This window comes from Protomyctophum parallelum, assembly GCF_964188405.1.
Source record: "Protomyctophum parallelum genome assembly, chromosome: 22".
NCBI lineage: Eukaryota > Metazoa > Chordata > Actinopteri > Myctophiformes > Myctophidae > Protomyctophum > Protomyctophum parallelum.
Genome location: NC_139714.1, coordinates 27,006,439 through 27,021,438, shown reverse-complemented (window position 1 = coordinate 27,021,438; position 15,000 = coordinate 27,006,439). Strand labels below are relative to the sequence as shown.

Sequence of the window (15,000 nt, the reverse complement as noted above, 5' to 3'; positions counted from 1 at the left end):
GAGAATAGCCCTTGATGTCTTTACGGGGCTGCCTGGAGCCACACATTCATAGTCATATGAGCCGGGCGGTGCTTAGACGGCACCGCACGGCATGTGTTTGGAAGGCAATCAAGCGCTCCCCTTCCCCAGTACAGCTACAGAGATGCGGAATCAGCTGCGAATGATATGAAGTGATTGAAGGTGTGGATTATCGGTGAAATTTACAACGGTCACGTGACGGTAACCAGCCAATCAGAATGAAGTATTGGGACTACCCGTTTTAGAAAGATAATTATGGGGGTCCTTGACATGAAAAAGGTTGAGAACCACTGATGTAAAAACACGAGGTTTTAGAAGACATTTTTTGAGAATCGGCCTCAGGTTTAATTTGGTTAACCCTTTCCTCCAGTTCCACAACAAGGTGACGTCATGTTTTAACTAGGGCTGTCAATCGATTAAAATATTTAATCTGATTAATCGCATGATTGTCCATAGTTAACTGTGATTATTCGCAAATTAATCGCATATTTTGTATACGTTCTAATTTTCTAAATCTACTTTGTCAAATCTACTTGCAAGTGCAACAAACAACGTCATGATGATTAACGTAGAAACATTAAACTTTGATTGATTGATTGAAATATGTATTAACATTTTGCATGCAGAATTACTTGTTTACAAGAGGGTCCACCTTGTTCAATTCATCAAAGAGTGACAATCAAACAATAATAGTGACTGGTTATTAAATTAGCTCTCCTGTTTAAAACTACTATTATGGGGAAATTATACTATTATGGTGAAATTATATCAATGGAAAATAAACAGGCTAATACATACCAAAAAAAAAAAAAAAAAGATTTAATGCTATAAAAACATGAAAATAGATTAGGCTCCTTCTTTATACTAATAGCACTAATAGCATACAATTCATAATAACCATGGAGGGTAGAGGAATGGAGTTAATCAATGATAATATTTTATTTGTGGATATAAATTATATATTTCGCCTCAAATATCTTAGTTTTACCAACATTGTTAATGTGAAATAGTTTCTATATGCTTATGTATTTAAATTGTGATAATTGCTATAGCTATTGGAGCTACAACAAGGTGACATCATGGTTTAACCCTTTCCTCCCCAGTTCCACAACAAGGTGACGTGCTTCATGCTGCATCAGATCGAGGAGGCGTGTTCTCTGGGAGCGCACGCCGGCGTCATAGTCCCGCCTTCCTGGATCCTTAAAGTCAGGAGACCTCAGGTACACACACACATGCACGCACACACACGCACACACACACACACACACAGCCACTTGCGTACGCACGCACGCACGCACACACACACTCACACACACACACACACACACACACACACACACACACGCCTCAATTAATCTAGCTTCTAATTGCACTCAGAATGACAATTGACAAACAATTGTGTCCGTGTGTGTGTGTGTGTGTGTGTGTGTGTGTGTGCGCGCGCGTGTGCTTGTGTGCGTGTGCGTGTGTGTTCCAGAGCTCCTTTAAGACATCGAGGAGGAAAAGGCGGACTTCGTTCAAACGGAGAACGAGCAAGAAGGACGTGAGTGGAAATCTTTCCCTTTAAAATCCTGCACTATTAACATGAAAAATAGCAGACCTACAAGCTCATAGCGCGGCACTACCGCAAATTCATCATCCGCCTGCTATATCCAACCGCATCGTCCTATTTATATTAACACATTTTTGGGAACCCCTTTTGGTGTGTTAGCATTATGTTGTGCTTTAGCTATTGAAAAATAGCAGATCTACAAGCTCATAGCGAGTGGCGCGCTATGAGCTTGTAGATCTGCTATTTTTTGGAAAATCGAAGAACCACTGACATAGAAACATAGCTTTTTCAGAAAACTGTCAGGATGTAGAAGACATGTATAGAATCTGATCTCAGGTCAGAATGGGTTAACACATTTTGTGCCCAAGACGTCCACAGACGTCCTATGAATTACATGCATGTGGTGCCCAGGACATCTGTGTAAAAAAATTAATAAAGTGGGTCTAAAAAGTGAGCACCTCTGTGTCAACCTAGAAAGATCTCCCCCTTCCTCATGCAAAAAACTGTTGCCGTTGATCTCTCTCTCTCTCTCTCTCTCTCTCTCTCTCTCTCTCCCTCTTCTCTCTCTCTCTCTCTCTCTCTCTCTCTCTCTCTCTCTCCCTCCAGGAGTCAAAATGGCGTCCGTTCATATTGAAGCCCCTCCCCTCTCCACTCATGAAACCCATCCTGGTTTTTGTCAATCCCAAGAGTGGCGGAAACCAGGTGACATCACACACTTCTATACTTACATAGTTAAACTATGACACACCAAACAACTTTATTTATGGAAAGAGAAATCACACCTGTGTGAAGTGAGGGGTGCTTATCATCATATAATCCTCTCTCTCGCTCGCTCGCTCGCTCTCTCTGTCTCTGTCTCTGTCTCTGTCTCTGTATCTGTATCTGTATCTGTCTCTGTCTCTCTCTCTCTCTCTCTCTCTCTCTCTCTCTCTCTCTCTCTCTCTCTCTCTCTCTCTCTCTCTCTCTCTCTCAGGGCACCAAGGTGCTGCAGATGTTCCAGTGGATCCTGAATCCTCGCCAGGTCTTCGATCTCTCCCAGGGCGGTCTGAGAGAAGCGTGAGTACACTAAAGGAGCACTTCACCCCATTTTCTGCCTATCTTAATTAAAACACATTCCCCGCCGATGACGTCAAAATGAATCCGACACTAAAATGCCAACAGACGCCGTGTCTCTGCTCGTGTGCAGCGTTTGGTGTCGTTACTTCCCTTTTGGTGTTAGCATCATGTTATGCTTTAGCTCAGGGGTCGGCAACCGGCGGCTCTAGAGCCGCATGCGGCTCTTGAGCACTCCCCTGGTGGCTCTCTGTAGCATTACAAAAAAATCGATGAAAATGTATAATGTTTATTTTTTCACATTTTTATTTTTCATTTATGGTTTCTGTAGGAGGCAAAACGTGACAGAAACATTCTTAAGTTTCCCAAATTTGTAAAAATGTGTAGAATAAATATTAAGTTTCAGCACATAATGTCAACTAAAATTTGTGTCATAACATGCGACACTCGCATGCTGCGCCAGACAGGTGTAAACAAACCGGTGGGTGTGTGAGGCTGCTGCTACGCTATGGCTTCTACAGGGAGAAAAAGGAAAATAGCCGACGAAAACCGAGGTTTTAACAATTCGTGGACAGACGCTTATGCCTTCACAGCCAATGCAGATGGATTGCCTGTATATGCTTAATCTGCAGTGACAAACTATCAAGCAACAAAAAAAGTAACATTGAAAGACATTTCCAGGGAAAGCATGTTAAGTTTGCAGCTGACCACCCGGCTGGGAATGAGAGAAAGAGGGCTGTTGCAGAACTGCAGAAGAGAGCAAACTAACTTTTAAAAAGTGGTTCGCAGCTTCAAACTCCAGTACTCCACCACTACTGCTAGTTTCGTTGCAACCCGGGAGATAATAAAACGTGGCAAGCCGTTCACAGACGGTGACTATAGGGCGCGTTCGGAAATACCACACCGGAGCACACTCGCCTATTAGTTTGCATTGCACAGTGGGCTCAGTGCGCTATTTCCGAACGCGCCCATATGAAGGAGTCATTCATTAAAATATCAGAGCACCTATTCTCAGACTTCAAAAACAAAACTGAGATAATACAGAAAATTAAAGACATGCCTCTCTCCGCAAAGACAGTCAAAGACAGAGCCATAAAAATGGCAAACAACATCACCAGTCAACAAATCAATGATATCAATTCAGCCCCAGCATTCTCGGTTGCCTGTGATGAGTCGTGTGATGCGATTGATATCGAACAAACTGCGCTGTTGTGCAGGTATATAAACGGTGACGGGCCGCAACAAAACATGGCATAATAATGTAATGAAAGTTAAACCATAGCGCACTTTATTTTAATAGATAGGCTAATATCCACTTGCAGCCCTGTTGTCTTCATTATATAAGCATTTTAAGGCTTAAAAAAATGTGCGGCTCCAGATAGATTTTGAATTAATGTTTTTGGTCGAAAATGGCTCATTCAACATCTTGGGTTGCCGACCCCTGCTTTAGCTGTTGAATAATAGCAGATCTACAAGCTCATAGCGCACCACCGAGTGGCGCGCTACGAGCTTGTAGGTCTGCTATTTTTGAAAAAATCGAAGAACGACTGACATAGAAACAGCTTTTTTCAGAAAACTGTCAGGATTTAGAAGACCTTTTTAGAATCTCAGGTCAGAATGGGTTGCCACAGGGAGGAGGCTGGGGAGGTGGAGGGCGTCTGAACCCTGACATCATCTGAACGACCACAGAGTCCGCATGTATAGAACACAGAGTATAGTGAGTGTTTAAATGGACAGTACTGTGTCTGAGAAACAGACACACTGATTGGTGGGAGTATATATATGAATTAATTAACCATTATAGCCAATGAATGAATGGGGGGGGGGGGGGGGGGGATAATTACCTAGTGACTTCCTGACCTGAACTATATCGCTGCGCTGGATTGTAAGAAGTCGTCCTTATTTTTCGGCAAAATGTCTAAAATCTTTGTGTGTGCGTGTGCGCGTGCGCGCGCGCGTGTGTGTGTGTGTGCGCGCGTGCATGTGCGCGTGTGTGTGTGCGCGTGTGCGTGTGTGTGCGTGCGCGTGTGTGTGCGTGTGCGTGCGTGTGTGCGCGATCGTTGCCAGGTTGGAGCTGTACAGGAAGGTTCCCAACCTGCGGATCCTGGCCTGTGGGGGGGACGGCACGGTGAGACAGTTAAAGGGATATTTCACCATTTCGGTCATTCTATATCACTATAACACCCCAGACAGTTTTTAATTCTCATGTGAACACCATTTATTTTTAAGATTAGAAGAATAAGGATCCATACAATTCCCAATATCTGTCTCTCTCTCTCTCTCTCTCTCTACCTGTCTGTCTCTCTACATGTCTGTCTCTCTGCCTGTCTGTCTGTCTCTCTGCCTGTCTGTCTGTCTCTCTGCCTGTCTGTCTCTCTGCCTGTCTGTCTCTCTACCTGTCTGTCTCTATATCTGTCTGTCTCTCTACCTGTCTGTCTCTCTGCCTGTCTGTCTCTCTACCTGTCTGTCTCTCTACCTGTCTGTCTCTCTACCTGTCTGTCTCTCTCTACCTGTCTGTCTCTACCTGTCTGTCTCTCTACCTGTCTGTCTCTCTACCTGTCTCTCTCTCTACCTGTCTGTCTCTCTATCTATCTGTCCTGTCTGTCTCTCTACCTGTCTGTATCTACCTGTCTGTCTCTCTACCTGTCTGTCTCTCTACATGTCTGTCTCTTTACCTGTCTGTCTCTCTACCTGTCTGTCTGTCTCTCTACCTGTCTGTCTCTCTACCTGTCTGTCTCTCTGCCTGTCTGTCTCTATACCTGTCTGTCTCTCTACCTGTCTGTCTCTAGGTGGGATGGATCTTGTCGGCTCTAGATGAGATGAAGCTCCGCCCCCAGCCCCCCGTGGCGGTACTTCCTCTGGGAACAGGAAATGACCTCGCCAGGACGCTCAACTGGGGCGGGGTGAGTTTCACACACACACACACGCATGCACGCACGCACGCACGCGCACACACACACACACACACACACACACACACACACACACACAGTGCGTCCAACACATAGACTGTTAAAAATATGGACAAAGCGTTCCCCGGGTCTAACATGGACGTAAAATGAAGCCAATAATTCCTTGCACTGTAAGTCGCCATCTTTCTTGATCCGTTTGGGCCCAGCTGGCCATTGGCTGGCCCAGACAACGAGGCGGGACTTCCCCCCTTCTTCTCCGTTGGTTTTTATTTTGACTCGAGTGGGATGGGAATCCCGATCATAGACTGTAACGGTAGCCACGCCCCTCAGAACATAGGCAACTTTATGGTCATTTCTTTTATAAATGGGACCATAATTCTCCAAAAAGAATATTATGACATTATAAATGAGACTTTAAACTAGTGACTGGAAGCAGAAAGTATTCATGACCATGTTTATTAAGGTAATACAGTCTAGGTGAAGTTGGGCCCAAATACATGGACTTCTATGGGTTTTCTTTTGGGTCCAGTGACAGCGCCACAACAGGCCATTATATGGACTTTCAGGAAATCCCGATTTCCTTGTGGCTTCACAAAATATCTGTCTGACTGCCCCCCCCCCCCCCTGGTCCCACAGGAAGTACACACTTCCTGTGTTACTGTAGACTGCACAGTGACCTCTACATGACCTCTGTGACCTCATATGCGTGAACCTGTGTATAGGAGGGGCTAGGGGAGGGGCTCCCTGGCTATGATTGGTTGAAGTATTTGTTGACAGTATACAGAACCACGCGCGCGCGCGCGCGCGCACACACACACACACACACACACACACTATACACACTATACACACTATACACACACTAAACTATAGAGGGTTTAAGTGGCGGTGAATTTTTCAGCTAAACGGAAGCTAAATTAAACCATGAATTTAAATCTCTGCCATGCTGTGAGCGAGCACTCTCCTCTCCTCTCCTCTCCTCTCCTCTCCTCTCCTCTCCTCTCCTCTCCTCTCCTCTCCTCTCCTCTCCTCTCCTCTCCTCTCCTCTCCTCTCCTGTGTGTGTGTGTGTGTGTGTGCGCTGATGGGTGCAACTATCATCAGATTGTTATCACTGTCAGGTACACAAACTGCAGGGAGTGTGTGTGTGTGTGTGTGTGTGTGTGTGTGTGTGTGTGTGTGTGTGTGTGTGTGTGTGTGTGTGTGTGTGTGCAGGCTTGACGCTGTCTTTGGCACCTTTATCTCCTGACTCAGCAATGGTGTTCAGGACAGACAGACAGACAGACAGACTTTAGCTACTTTAGATCTACAAGCTCATAGTAGTGCGGCACCGAGTGCCGTGCTATGAGCTTGTAGATATATTTTCAGATGGGGGTCGGCAGCCAAATACAGATAATTCTGGGGGTCCTTGACGTGAAAAAGGTTGAGAACCGCTGACATAGAAACACCAGGCCTGTCTCTAAATGTCTGTCCCTCCTCAGGCCTGTCTCTAAATGTCTGTCCCTCTCCAGGGCCTGTCTCTAAATGTCTGTCCCTCTCCAGGCCTGTCTCTAAATGTCTGTCCCTCTCCAGGCCTGTCTCTAAATGTCTGTCCCTCTCCAGGCCTGTCTCTTCGGTCTGCCTCCTCCGTCAAACTAAAAGTCCTCCCAGCCCGTCTGTCCACCATGGGGTCAAGAGCTTTCAGCCGCTCTGCCCCTCACCTCTGGAACTCCCTCCTATCCCCCTGACATCAGAAACATGGACTCTATCACCATATTCCAAACTCACCTCAAAACCCACCTGTTTAGGCAGGCCTATAACTCTGTGTGACCTCTGTGTCTTCTGCTGCAAGCTGTGTTTTGTTCTGCTTTTAACTGTGTTTTGTACTGTTTTTAACCTGTACGGCGACCTCGAGTGCCCTGAAAGGCGCCTTATAAATAAAATGTATTATTATTAAATGTCTGTCCCTCTCCAGGGCTACGCAGACGAGCCCGTCTCCAAGCTCCTGGGCCACGTGGAGGAGGGCTCCGTGGTGCAGCTGGACCGCTGGAACCTTCTGGTGGAGAGGAGCCCCTCCCCCTGCCACGCCCGAAGGAGCCACGCCCCCTCCCCTGCCACGTCGCCAGTGCCTCAAAACAGCCACGCCCCCTGCCACACCCCCGCCACTCCGTCGCCAGTGCCGCAAAAGAGCCCCGACCCCGCCACCCCCCGCCCCCACCACCACGAGACACAGGTCAGAAAGAAACCACCTTAGGGGGGAGTCAGAACCTGACTCCCCAGAACCAAATGGACCCTTAATTACGGGTCCGTTTGGTTCCATTCATTATATACTCTCAGAGAGGTACAGAGCAACGAGCTTGTAGGTCTGCTATTTTTGTAACAATGGTGAAAAACAATAGTTTTGCTTATACTATGTGGGTCAGATAAAAATATGTGTTCGTTACCTACTGCCTGTCTGTCACTCTGGGGCAGAATAACCACCAAATAACCGCCATAAATACCCCCAAACCCCCATGAATACCCCATATACCCCCATAAATACCCCCAAACCCCACAAAAAAAAAACTTTTTTCGAGTTGAACTCCGACACCTCTTGAGTTAGAAATTAAGCACTGTGCATACTCATAGTTTCATTATGTAGACATTTCACTGTTATTAGCTTGCTTAAGTTTACTCTCTCGTGTGTGTGTGTGTGTGTGTGTGTGTGTGTGTGTGTGTGTGTGTGTGTGTGTGTGTGTGTGTGTGTGTGTGTGTGTGTGTGTGTGTGTGTGTGTGTGTGTGTGTGTGTGTGTGTGTGTGTGTGTGTGTGTGTGTGTGTGTGTGTGTGTGTGTGTGTGTGCGTGCGTGCGTGTGTGTAGCTTCCTCTCAGTGTGTTCAACAACTACTTCAGTCTCGGATTCGATGCTCACGTCACCCTGGAGTTCCACCAGTCCAGAGGTTAGTGTACGCACACACACATGAAACGCACACACGAAACACGCATGCACCCTGTAGTTCGATGGGGATCAAACAGCTGAATGAATGCCCCCCCACCGACAGGGGGTGTGATCGGGGTGTGATCGGACAAGATGGCGCCGCACTATGGCGACATGGTTCTACTCTTGTTTGTTTTTTTGTTTGTTTGTTTGTTTATGGAACCCAGCGTTGGTCTCGTTCAGTACGACAGGACTGAACTCCTTCACGTTCGGGCATACATGCCCGCTTTTCTGCCTGACCTGCCACCGGACTACCAATTCTATGTAGGAAATGGTCTACACAAGCCATAGATACATTACAGGACTGTTTGGAGTCCACAGAATGGACTAACCTCTGGACTGACGGTCAGGATATTGACACGTACACTGACACTGTTACATCTTACATCCACTTCTGTGAGAGTGTTTGTATTCCCACAAGGACCATTACGGTTTTTAACAACAGCAAGCCCTGGTTTAATAATGAAGTGAGATCGCTTTGTAGGGAGAAACATGCTGCTTATAAACGTGGAGATATGGGGAATTATAAGAGACTGAAATATGCATTTCAGCGTGCTGTGTCTAAGGCTAAGGCCTCCTACAAAGTGAAGCTTGAAAACAAACTGCAAGCAAATTACATCAAAGGTGTATGGCAGGGTTTGCAGGACATCACTGACTATAAAACCAAACACCATGTTCCAGACAGGGACCCCTCCCTTCCTGGGAGGCGTAATGATTTTTATTGTCTGTTCGACAGTGAAAACCATCAGTCCCCCTCTTTTACAAGAGAGCAGGGTGACTCTCCACCCAACATACATGAACATGATGTCAGACTGTTGCTCCGTCAGCAAAACCCCAGGAAGGCGGCAGGGCCTGATGGCGTGTCGTCTGCCACACTAAAGCACTGTGCTGACCAACTTGCACCTATCCTCACTTCCATTTTCAACTGGTCACTTGAACTCTGTACTGCGCCTGCTTGCTTTAAATCTGCGGTTATCATTCCTGTCCCAAAGAAAAATAATATCACCTGTCTTAATGACTATAGGCCTGTTGCCCTAACATCTGTCATTATGAAAGTCTTTGAGCGACTGGTCTGTAAACACCTGTCCAGCATAGCACTAGACCCCCACCAATTTGCCTACAGAGCAAATAGGAGTGTAGATGATGCAGTATCCCTCTGTCTGCACACTATCACCTAACACCTAGAATCCAGATCCACCTATGCTCGTGTACTTTTTGTTGACTTCAGCTCCGCATTTAATACAATAGTGCTTGGGAAGCTGATCTCAACCCTACAGGAGCTAGGCGTCAGCACACATCTATGTAAATGGATCTTTAATTTTCTATGTAACAGGAAACAGGTGGTCAAAATAGGTGATCTCGTCTCGCTGTCGAGGCTCCTAAACACTGGGGCCCCCAGGGGTGCGTCCTTTCTCCACTTCTCTACTCATTATACACTCATTTCTGTCAATCTCACTTTAGTACAGTTATGATGTATACGTTTGCTGATGACACATCCTTAGTAGGTCTTATTACCAACGAGGTTGAAACCGACTACCGCAGAGCAGTAGAGGAGCTGGTGAGATGGTGTGAGAGTTACAACTTGATTCTAAACATCTCTAAAAAAATAAATCGAGTCCCCTCCCCCCCCTCTTCATCAATGGGGAAGAGGTAGAAAGCGTTTCCTCCTTCCGGTTCCTAGGGACCACCATCCATGAATCCTTATCATGGGATCTTAACACCAGTCTCATAATAAGCAAATCACACCAGCGTCTCTATTTCCTGCGGCAGCTTAAGAAGTTAAAAGTCAGCCAAGCAGCCATGACTCACTTCTATAGGGCCACTATTGAAAGTGTTCTCACCTTCTCCATGCTGGTCTGGTTTGGTCACACAACCTCTCAAGACAAATCTGGAAAGAGTAGTATGTTGCGCATCAAAAACCATTGGATGCAGCCTCCCTACACTTTCCTCACTCTATTCCACCAGAATAATTAGGAAGGCAAATAAAATCATTGCAGACAACTCCCATCCTGCACATCACCTCTTCAATCTCCTCCCATCAGGCAGGAGATATAGAAGTATCCAGAGCTCAACATGTCGCTTCAGGGATAGCACTATGCTGCTGTTTTTTTCTTTCTGTATTGTACTGTCCTTCTTGTCTGTGTATCTATGGTTGTCTGTATATGTTGAGTATGAACCAAGACAAATTCCTATCAACTTGTTGACATGGCAAATAAATTATTGAATCTTGAATCTTGAATCTTGAAATCAACATTCATCCTTCTTCGTGCGGTCGCCTCGACACGTCATCGTCGCTCTTCACGTTTTCGTTCAAGGGAAGTAAAAGGAATCTGATTTTTGATATTTAAACAAACATCCACAAAAACTGAAAAATCTCCCATTGTTTTGGCATCTATCGTCAGGCGTGATGACCACCAGGATATGGTCTAAAAGTGTGAGAAAACGATTTTTCTACCTGATCTTGTGGTCTACAAAATTGTTTTTCTTATCAACTAGTACCAACAAGGTGGACTAGTGGATTTACTAGTCGACTAGTAAACTAGTCGACATTCTAAAAATGTTTGTTTGAAAATGACAGTTTTCTGAAAAAGCTATGTTTCTATGTCAGTCTTTCTTCGATTTTAGCACACCTACAAGTTTGTAGTAGCTTGTAGATCTGCTATTTTTCAATAGTGTGTTGTGTCGGCTATTTAACGATGGCTTGTTGTCGGCCTGGATGCTTTTAACACACAGCTGGAGATCTCTGTGGCCATGTGCCTGTGTGTGAAGAGTGCAACATGGCTGTGAGAAGTGTACTTGGCAATCAATTCGGCCCACTGGCAGAGCCTGATTGGTTGAGCCTCATAATTGGCTGAGGCAGAGGTTGGAAATTGCACAGGTGAAAGGAGTTAGCCCCATTAGGCCCACTGACAGAGCCTGCAGACCAGAGCCTTTTGTGGTGGTTCTGGAGAACCGTGGGTCCGACCGACTCGACACCGGGCACTGCGCTCCCTGTGGGGGTGTGGAACGCGTGTGTCCAATGTGAAGTCGTGGGGCGAACGGTTCTCGAGTTACGTGGATTACAACCGTACACACACGTACGCACGCACGCAGAGACGTGGCACATTTATAGTACGATGTGTTTTCAGATATCTTTTATGTGTGTTTTTAGATATATGTATATACAGATATTTACAGATATATTTTATATGTGTGTTTTTCAGAGGCCAACCCAGAGAAATTCAACAGCCGCTTTCGTAACAAGATGTTCTATGCAGGAGTGAGTCACGCACGCACGCACACACACACACACACACACACACACACAATTTGACGTGCCAATACACAGCCTACGCAAGTTGGCGCACACACACGCATGTGCACCCACGCAGAACACACACACACACACACACACACACAGAGCCTAGGCAAGTTGCCATGTATGTTTAACTTGGCCATTTCCTCTTTCTCTCAAACTGTGCGTGCGTGCGTGCGTGCGTGCGTGTGTGCGTAGGCTGCGTTCTCTGACTTCATACAGAGAAGCTCCAGGGATCTATCTAAGCACGTGCGAGTAGTGGTGAGTACATGCACACACCCACACACAGTCAGACGCACGCACACACACACACACACACACACACACACACACACACTGCGTCTCAAAGTGAGGTCCAGGGACCCCCAGTGGTCCTTGAGTGGTCGCCAGAAAAAAGTTGTCACCCAAATCAAAACATCCTAACCAGAACCAAACCACTCCCTGAACCATGCCATATTTTACTATTTTGAAAAAACATTCTCTCTCCTCTCTCTCTCTCTCTCTCTCTCTCTCTCTCAATTCAATTTAAATTTCAAAAGGCTTTATTGGCATAAAGCCCCCTTACCTCTGCGAGCTCATTAAACCATACGTCCCCGCCAGACCCTTGAGGTCAGCTGACCAACTGCTTTTGATTGTGACCGGCAAACCTCATGTGTCGCTAGAGGTGACCGACCCTTCTCTGTGGCCGGTCCCACTCTGTGGAATGCCCTGCCCCTTCCCATTGGCTCTGCCCAGTCCCTGGGTGTTTTAATGCCCTGCCCCTTCCCATTGGCTCTGCCCAGTCCCTGCAGGTGTTTTTAATGCCCTGCCCCTTCCCATTGGCTCTGCCCAGTCCCTGGGTGTTTTAATGCCCTGCCCCTTCCCATTGGCTCTGCCCAGTCCCTGCAGGTGTTTTTAATGCCCTGCCCCTTCCCATTGGCTCTGCCTAGTCCCTGGGTGTTTTTAATGCCCTGCCCCTTCCCATTGGCTCTGCCCAGTCCCTGGGTGTTTTAATGCCCTGCCCCTTCCCATTGGCTCTGCCCAGTCCCTGGGTGTTTTAATGCCCTGCCCCTTCCCATTGGCTCTGCCCAGTCCCTGCAGGTGTTTTTAATGCCCTGCCCCTTCCCATTGGCTCTGCCCTGCCCCTGCAGGTGTTTTTAATGCCCTGCCCCTTCCCATTGGCTCTGCCCAGTCCCTGCAGGTGTTTTTAATGCCCTGCCCCTTCCCATTGGCTCTGCCCAGTCCCTGGGTGTTTTACTGTGGAATGCCCTGCCCCTTCCCATTGGCTCTGCCCAGTCCCCCAGACAGATATACCTGGCTCTACTGTCCACTGGCTGTCCCTCAGACAGATATACCTGGCTCTACTGTCCACTGGCTGTCCCTCAGACAGATATACCTGGCTCTACTGTCCTCTGTCTGTCCCTCAGACAGATATACCTGGCTCTACTGTCCTCTGTCTGTCCCTCAGTTGATGACAACTCTCTCTCTCTCTCTCTCTCTCTCTCTCTCTCTCTCTCTCTCTTCCCCCCTCTCTCTCTCTCTCTCTCTCTCTCTCTCTCTCTCTCTCTCTCTCTCTCTCAGTGTGACGGTACAGATTTAACCCCTAAGATCCAGGAGTTGAAGTTCCAGTGCATCGTGTTCCTCAACATTCCCAGGTGAGACCGGTTCCAGTTTCAAATGGACCATTTGGTTCCATTTGTTCACTCAGAGTTAACCCATTTTGGGGCGTAATTCGAGAACCGTTCGCCCCACGACTTCACATTGGACACACGCGTTCCACACCCCCACAGGGAGCGCAGTGCCCGGTGTCGAGTCGGTCAGACCCACGGTTCTCTAGAACCACCACAAAAGGCTCTGGCCAGGCTCTGCCAGTGGGCCTAATGAGGCCAACTCCTTTCACCTGTGCAATATCCAGCCTCTGCCTCAGCCAATTATGAGGCTCAACCAATCAGGCTCTGCCAGTAGGCCGAATTGATTGCCAAGTACACTTCTCACAGCCATGTTGCACTCTTCACACACAGGCACACGGCCACAGAGATCTCCAGCTGTGTGTCAAAAGCATCCAGGCTGACAACAAGCCATCGTTAAATAGCCGACACAACACACTATTGAAAAATAGCAGATATACAAGCTCATACATAGCGCGGCACCAAGTGCCGGGGGTGTTCAACATATTGGAACAACATATTTTCAAATGGGGGTCGGTGGCCAATTACATATATTTTTGGGGGTCCTTGACATGAAAATAGTTTGAGAACCACTGACATAGAAACATGGGGGTTTTCAGAAAACGGTCAGGATTTAGAAGACATTTGTAGAATCGTCCTTGCAGGTCTAAATGGTTCCCAACTTGCATCGTTCCCAAGTACGCCGGCGGGCGACGGCGACGTACAGGTCTAGTAGGAATAAAGGGACACAGAGGGCCCCTACAGACACCTCCATATATGGGCGTACACAGACAGATGGGTGGAACGGGTACTCTGACACGGGTACAACAGGTGTTGTAGGGCATTTTGGTGTTTTAACTAAGCATTATGTTATACTTTAGCTATTGAAAAATAGCAGACCTACAAGCTTGTAGGTCTGCTACCGAGTGGCGCACTATGAGCTTGTAAGTTGTAGGTGTGTGTGTGCGTGCGCGTAGGTACTACGCTGGGTTTTAACATGGGTGTGTGTGTGCGTGCGCGTAGGTACTGTGCTGGCACCGTGCCATGGGGGAACCCGGGCGATCACAGGGACTTCGAGCCTCAACGACACGACGACGGATGTATCGAAGTGATTGGCTTCACCATGGCGACACTGGTAGAGAGACACCCGCAATGAATGGAAAAAAAACTTAATTTAGTTTTAGTCACCTGGAATGTGTTAGTCTAGTTTTAGTCGACTAAATTTCATGAGATTTTAGTCAACTAAATCTACAGTTGATTTAGTCGACTAAAATGTGTTTTGGCAGCCTTTTGTCAGTATATTTAGTCTTTATAGTTTTAGTCATCATAGCTTAGTTTTCATGTAGTTTGTAGTGTCATTTTCGTCAGTTGAAAAAGGTAGTCGACGGACATTTCTCGTCTTAGTTCATTTCCCCTCCTGTCCACCAGGCCGCGCTGCAGGTGGGCGGGCACGGCGAGAGGCTGCACCAGTGTAGAGAGGTAGTCCTCACCACCTTCAAGACACTTCCTGTTCAGGTGAGTCACTTCCTGTCCAGGTGACGCAGTACTTGGTCAGCTCTTTTTTCCCCCCAC

The 15,000-nt window shown here is 47.0% G+C and overlaps 1 protein-coding gene across 1 annotated transcript in view; it reads left to right on the top strand.

Annotated features, from left to right (window-relative positions):
- The window catches only part of dgki (diacylglycerol kinase, iota), a gene marked incomplete at both ends in the record, with an annotated part of 62,091 nt that overhangs the window by 28,787 nt on the left and 18,304 nt on the right, over positions 1-15,000 (top strand). The window contains 13 exons of the mRNA XM_083794609.1: positions 1,122-1,238; positions 1,496-1,561; positions 2,177-2,272; positions 2,544-2,626; positions 4,691-4,751; positions 5,413-5,526; positions 7,488-7,637; positions 8,371-8,449; positions 11,691-11,746; positions 11,981-12,043; positions 13,343-13,416; positions 14,452-14,563; positions 14,857-14,943. Coding sequence (XP_083650735.1) covers positions 1,122-1,238; positions 1,496-1,561; positions 2,177-2,272; positions 2,544-2,626; positions 4,691-4,751; positions 5,413-5,526; positions 7,488-7,637; positions 8,371-8,449; positions 11,691-11,746; positions 11,981-12,043; positions 13,343-13,416; positions 14,452-14,563; positions 14,857-14,943 — 1,158 coding nt within the window. The remainder of the gene's footprint in view (positions 1-1,121; positions 1,239-1,495; positions 1,562-2,176; positions 2,273-2,543; positions 2,627-4,690; positions 4,752-5,412; positions 5,527-7,487; positions 7,638-8,370; positions 8,450-11,690; positions 11,747-11,980; positions 12,044-13,342; positions 13,417-14,451; positions 14,564-14,856; positions 14,944-15,000) is intronic.